Below are 7,489 nucleotides of genomic sequence, written 5' to 3'. Positions count from 1 at the left end.
TATAAATATGTCTTTTAATTTGACCTCACTTAACATCTATGACATTTAACTTTGAGTGTGCACATGTTAACATTTAAATTTATATAAAGTAGAAAAAGTAGATATACGTGTCCTACGAGACATAATTCACGTAGGACGCCACATAGAATGTCGCATATGACATGAATTTTATCGCCGCGTAGAACGTCAAGTAGGACACATGTGTCTACTTGTTTAATTCTATACAAATTTATGCGTCTACTATGCATATTCAAAATTGGAGGACATTGATGTCAAATGACATATTTATGTATTATGACTTTTAAAAAAGTATATTTATATTTTTAATATAAAATTTGACCAAACACAACTTTAACTGTATATTTTTTTTAATAAAACAAAAACTATATTATCATGACCGAACCACATTAAGAAAGGAAATGATTAAAAAACCTCAAATTTAAATTTTGACTATGAAAAAAATCTCATTAGACATTCAAAAAATATATGAATTCAAATTAATAACACTCTAATACGTATATATAAAATCAAATGAGAAATTAATTATTTTTTTTAAAAAAATGGGTGTTCTTGAATGTATAGACTTTTGAAGTGAATCAAAAAATGGGGTCCATGTTTTAACTTTACATTGATTTCTTTTACTCCTCCCAATGCAATGGTGGATACATTGGGAATTACTCCCTCTGTCCCAATTTATGTGAGTTACTTTTCTTTTTAGTCAGTCTAAAAAAGAATGACACATTTCTATATTTAGCAACAATTTAACTATAAAATGTCTGTTTTACCCTTACTGAAATGATTTATAACTACACAAATTTCTATCATTTATTTTGGACCACAAGTTTTAAAAGTCTTCATTTTTTTCTTAAACTCCGTGCCAAGTTAAAGTAACTCACAAAAAATGGAACGGAGGGAGTACATAACTTTTAATGTTCCATACTCTCAATGCACTATATACACTTGAAAGTTTATTAAATTGACAAAACTGCCCTTTAAAAAATGTGTGTACTTGAATGTATAGACTTTTGAAGTGAATAAAAAAATGGGGTCCATGTTTTAACTTTACATTGATTTCTCTTACTCCTCCCAATGTAATGGTGGATACATTGGAAATTACGTAACTTTTAATGTTCCATACTCTCAATGCACCATGTACACTTGGAAGTTTATTAAATTGACAAAACTGTCCTTGGTCGTCCAGGGCTTCACATTTATATATAATAGGAAAAAAAAATTAAAATAAAAAAAAAATAAAAAAAATAAAAATAAATATATATATATAATTATTAATTGATAAATACAAATTAAGTAATGTGAAATTAATTATTAAAGGTCGAAATTAGTGATTAATTGAGAAGTTGAGAGACAAAATTATATAATGCAAATGTTGACACGTGTTGATATTTATTTTAATTAAATTTTTTTAAATGTTAAATTAGTGATTAATTGAGAATATGACACGTGTATATTAAAACTTTCTTCAATAATTTTATTTCAGATTTTTGTAAATTCAGAAGTTGACACGTAAAATTATATAATGCAAATGCTGACACGTGTTAATATTTGTTCTAAGTAATTATTATTTTAAATGTTAAAATTATTGAATAATTAGAAGATGACGCGTGTATGTTTAAACGTTCTTTGAAAAACTCTTACGGATTTCCTTATATATATAAATTATTAATTGATAAATAAAAATTAAAAAATGTGAGATTAATTGTGGCGTTGACACATAGGCGATATAGTGTTATATTTTTTTTAATTAATTGTTAAAGGTTAAAATTAGTGATTAATTGAGAAGTTGAGAGGCAAAATTATATAATGCAAAATTAATTTTTTTTAAAATGTTAAATTCAAAATACTTAGAATACCCAACTCTATAAATAGAGTTTCTACAATAGTCATTCATACATCTCCAAGAATTCATCAAAAAATGGCAAAAATTCTTTTAACTTTGTTTGCTCTTACTCTAATGTTAGGCCAAACAAATGGAGTTGTTCAGTGTGAGAAAGATGTTATACCCTTGGTAAAACCTTGTTCAGGTTTTGCACTAGGTAAAGATGCAAAACCTAGTCAAAACTGTTGTGTTGGATTGCAAAGTTTGGCTAAAATAGCTGCTGCCTCAGAATCAGACCGCAAAACTCTTTGCATTTGCATCAGTCATCTAGAGAGATCTGGCTCTGTGAACATTGTGAACTATGCAAAAGCTGTAAAACTTCCTGATCTATGTCACTTCATTACCTTTATCCCAATTGAACCTAATCCTGATTGCTACAACTAGAAACAAAACCATCCAAAGGTAGAAGAGATGTAACTTCTAATAAAAATAATACACTTTTAATTAAATTTGTCATCTCTCTTTTAATTAAACTAGTTTTAGTGTATACGCTTTGCGCATGATGATTTCGCATACCTCATTTGATAAAAAAATATTATAGAGAGAAAATGAATTTAATTACAAATTTCATTAGCAAGATGCTTATAGATTAAAATATTTAATGAGCAACTTTCACATATAGCAAACACAAAATTCATATTTGTATGCTATAACAAAGTTTGCAATTATGAACCCGACTCTGCACTAAAGAAAGGTGCGTCTGTATTCACTTTCAAATATATGTATGTATAATTCGTTATACATATACAAAAAAAATAGTTGTATAATTCGCTATACATATCCAAAGAAGGTAGTTGTATAATTCGCTATACATATACAAAAGAAAGCTGTCACGACCCAAAAATGGATGTGATGGCACTCGTCGTATCCCACCAAGTTAAGTCAGCCTAAAACCCAATCATTTCTATAAAGTGCGAAAATAAAGCAAAGTTCAATAACAATTACTATTACAAAAACAAGTCAACTTAATTCAATCCCCAAAACCTGGTTGTCACGTGCACAAGCCTCTAATGTAAATATTAGAATTGAAATAAAATACACAAGTCTCAAATGATGTTGTCTTTCAAGTAAAAACAAAATCATAAACAGGAGTAAGGAGGTTCGCTGAGATGACAAACAACTACCTCTCAGATCTCCATAGAAAGCCTCGGAAATGAAGAGAATAGAAGGTATCACGAAGATCAGGGCTTGTAACCTACAAAAGATTGTAGAAGCAAGGGGTGAGTACCAAACCACACGGTACTGAACAAGCAAACCTCTAAACACAAGCTAAGGGTACAGAATACGGGTACTCCTTACACCCCATCCTAACCTCCATAGCTACAACTTGCATAAAACCAGCTTAACCTAACAATTCACAGTTTACAAATCATACAGCTCAACAACAGCACTCTAACAGATTATATATTCTCAATAACAACTCAATATTCATCGATAACAAGTTTCACAAAAAGGCACTCACAAGATCAGCAACACATAAGATCAAGTTCATTAATAATAAAAATAATGCAATGCAATGAAATGCAATGTCAAGTATAGTGATGCATGTCTGATCTAATGATACACACCCGCTGTCTCTCAGTCCGGGACCCATGGGGGACATATCTGTCCATGCATCCATCGCGGCACACGATACGTCCCTCGAAATATAATATTCGTCGCGGCGCGCGACACGTCCCTCGAAATATAGTATCCATCGCGGAGCGTGATACGTCCCTCGAAATAGTACATCCTCTTTAATTTCTTATTCTTTCTCAATGTACATAACACTTATCACAACCATGTCTCAGAACAATGCAAATAACATGTTCACACAAATAATGAGGAGATGACCATTTTCATAACATTGCACAAATCACAACAACACAATCATGATATATCTTCAACAATGATTCAACAAGTCTTTCAATCAATTCTCAACACATCACACAAACAATTGATCACATTACTCCCAAACATATACCACAAGGAAATACACGAATTTCATACGCTTAACAAGGGTTTAGAAATCCACTTGCCTCAATCGATCAAGAATTCACTCCAGGACTTGAGCCTTCCCCTTTTGTTGAGCTTCCAAATCAATGCAATCTATTCAAGTACATAGTCACAATAAGATTCCGAAACTAACAACACTCATGTCACTATAGGTTTAGCCTAGACCCAAAAACTCATCCGAATTTATAATCAAGTTCTTAAACTTGATGTCAACTGTCAATTAACATGCCAACTTTCATATTTTCCAAGTTTCAAACCTATGGTTAAGTTTCAATTTCTCCAATATCATAAATCTAATGATATTCATATAATACCTTATATTTAATATTTAATTACCTATCTCAATATGTTAAAACTTGAATTATAACCTGATAATCTATAAGAAAATCGTGAAACCCAACTAAACCCATAACCTCTATTCTCACTTACGGGCCACTGACCATAACCTCAATTTATTTACTTAACAATTATTTTGCCATACCATTTGAAAACAGTAAACAATATGCTTACTTTCTTTGTCGGTTAATTAATATACTTGCACACTATACTTCCATATCTTGATTTAAGTAATTAACGGAATCTATTGCCTTTGAATATAATATGTAAAGGTAAGGCATAAAAGCATAGATATATTTATATATTATAGACAATAGTGATCTATTCAACACATCTATTATGGAGATTTAACATCATTTTGTACTAGAGTAGGAAGAGACAAGGAACATGGAGCCATTGTTAATTATTACCTGAACGTAAGGTAGTCGTTTCTACTCTGGCCGCCACTTGCGCAGGTAAGTCCCGACTCTTTTTTTCTTTTCTTAAATTATGATCTGAAAGTTTTCAACCCTAATAATTTATTTTTCTGTATGGGTTAACTGGTATATGGTATTAAACAAATTATAAAGTTAACCCATTTAAGCATTAACTAAAATTAGTTATTTAATAATTAATCGTCAATTAATTAATTCTAATTTTCGAATAGTTCAAAATTTCAAAAAATGACCTTTCGGGTCATCACAAAAGCAATTGTATACAAAAGATCAATTGTATAATCTGTGTATGTATAAAACGAGAAAAAGAGAAAGGCAAAAGAAAATTGGACAGAAAAAGATTTGTATTGCATAATTATAAGTGTATAGGACGAAGATATATGTATTTGCGTATGCATATACAATTTTCTCTCACTTTATACAAATTGAAGCGCAATTTATACATTTCGTTTCTGTTTGTATAAGCGAGAGAAGCGAGGGTGGCGAGCGAGATTTGGGAGAGTAGCGAGCGAGATTTGGGAGAGGGGAGAGAGGGGAACGAAAATATATGTATATATACAATTTCCTCTCGCTTTATACAAACACAAACACATTTTATACATTTGTGTTTGTACAAAAGCGAGAGAGGGCGAGCGAGACTGCCACCAAATGAGAGTGGCGAGCGAAATTCCACCAGGGAGAGTGGCGAAAATAGCAATAGTTTGCTATAGGTACAATTGAATCAAAGTATATTTATAACATTTAAGTTGAATTAATAATTTGCTATTATATACAATTTTTTCATAGTTAAATCAAAATCTAATGGTTATGATTTCTGTACAATTAAATTCTCACATAAATTGAGATAAACAATTACTCCAATATTAAAACAACTAATAGTGTTGTAAATAAAGTTCTACTCCTATTTGATAAGAAATGTTGTTTTAACTAATTATATGACACTCGATAGAGTAATGTAAATACTCAATAATTGATATTACCAATTAAACATGTGAACATGTGGTTGTAATATCGTTCGACCTTCTTTGTAGGGGGTGGCAAAATTAAACTTAGCCAACAAATTCGTTTAAGTTTGGGTGGGTTGTTTGACCCGTTCATTTATTACCTCAACACATTTCAACCTATCATAAGTTGGGTTGATATGTAATTCAATTTGGCTTGTGAGAAATCATGTCAAAATATTTTTTTAATTTTTTTTTTCAATTTGATATGTTAAATATAGTCATAATAAAGAAAAATATAATTTTATTAGGTACTAAAATAGTTTAAAAGAACAAATAAAATAATTTAAACTTAGTAAAAACTGAATTGGGTTGGGCTTGACCCGTTATATAACTCATTATCTAACCCATTTTGACGCAATCAACTTTAGGTTGAGTTGGATGTTGACCCGAACTCATTATAACACTCCCAAATTTGACATGACCCGCTCAATTACCACTCCTTCAGTTCTATAGCAGCATAATTATTAATACAATTTTAAATATCACCCTTATTCTTGTACAATGAAATTATTGTACTTCACCTTTATTTGTGAAGTATTTTTATCATCTTAAAAATAACATTAAACAACTTAGTGAATCATTTTTTTCTTTTTAAGTCAATTACTCTATACCTGCCTTGTCATATAAATTTGCAAAATACTTACCCAATAAATTGTCAATATGTCAGTTCTATATCGACCCTAACATAATAAATTTGCAAAATAGTTACAATTGTTTTAGAAAACTAAACTTTTAACGTCTTTTATAATATTTTCTTTATTAATATTATGATATTTAGATTTTAATGTGTTTTAAAAAATAAAATAATTCTTTGGATAGCCATGTCTATAGTCTACGATCTAAGTGTGGTGTGAATTTCAATTTCTTTTATAGCTTTTGGAGTTCTTTCTTTATGTACTACTAGATTAATTTCTCAGATGATCACTCAATTAATAATTATTATTTTAGAATTTTTTTTTTATTGCAGATGATTGAAATCAAGAAGAAAGATATTTTCTAATTAATAGTAACTATTAATTGAGTGATCATCTGAAAATCAACTCTCCAACGCTATTGCCTATTAGATAGAGATTCAACTAATTATTTATATTTTAATTGGAAAATTGTTATAACTATCGCAATGGTTAAAATAGACTTTCCCAAAAAGGATTTATGTGTGAGGACGTAATAACGAAGAAATTAACAGCAAAATATTGGTCATGACTGGATCGGAAGAGAGAATTTCTCTTGTGTACATATTATAATATTATCTTTACTATTAAAAATATTATTTGCAGATACAATAATTAAGTCATGTTCGCATGCAATTTCGATCGAATTCTATAGATTTTGTTCAAACGATATATTTATGTTAATAAATACATCAAATCTGTATAGATATTAAATTTAAAATCTTATATTTATTACTTAAATAATTACTATAAAATTTAAAACACATAAAATTGAAATCCTAGTAACTCCATTTATGCTAAGCACTAACTAAGTTTTACCACTACTTTCAAAACACCCCTCAAGCTTACATGTAGTGAAGACATTCAAAACACCTTGTTTGGGTAACAAAAAAACATGTTGTTATGTTCAATATGGGTGTGTTTGGTACGAAGAAAAATGTTTTCCTAGAAAATGTTTTTCTGGAAAATAAGTTGACTTTTGACTTATTTTCTCATGTTTGGTTGGTGAGTAGAAAATATTTTTCGGAACAGATTTTTAGTGTTTGATTTATGAATGAAATGTTTTTGAGAAATATCTTTTATTTTTACTAGAGTAGAAAATAATTTTTGAAATTGAAATATTTTTTAAAAACAAACTTAAATTTTTTTTGG

The 7,489-nt window shown here is 29.4% G+C and overlaps 1 protein-coding gene across 1 annotated transcript; it reads left to right on the top strand.

Annotated features, from left to right (window-relative positions):
• Window positions 1-1,926: 1,926 nt before the first annotated feature.
• On the top strand, window positions 1,927-2,388 carry LOC125865973 (non-specific lipid-transfer protein C, cotyledon-specific isoform-like). Its single transcript, XM_049546249.1, has one exon. It carries the CDS (start codon window positions 1,934-1,936, stop codon window positions 2,279-2,281), a length of 348 nt encoding a protein of 115 aa, XP_049402206.1. The 5' UTR covers window positions 1,927-1,933; the 3' UTR covers window positions 2,282-2,388.
• Window positions 2,389-7,489: the final 5,101 nt, after the last annotated feature.

Source organism: Solanum stenotomum, chromosome 5 (assembly GCF_019186545.1).
Source record: "Solanum stenotomum isolate F172 chromosome 5, ASM1918654v1, whole genome shotgun sequence".
In the NCBI taxonomy this organism is placed as follows: domain Eukaryota; kingdom Viridiplantae; phylum Streptophyta; class Magnoliopsida; order Solanales; family Solanaceae; genus Solanum; species Solanum stenotomum.
This window is presented reverse-complemented; position numbering and strand designations above follow the sequence as displayed.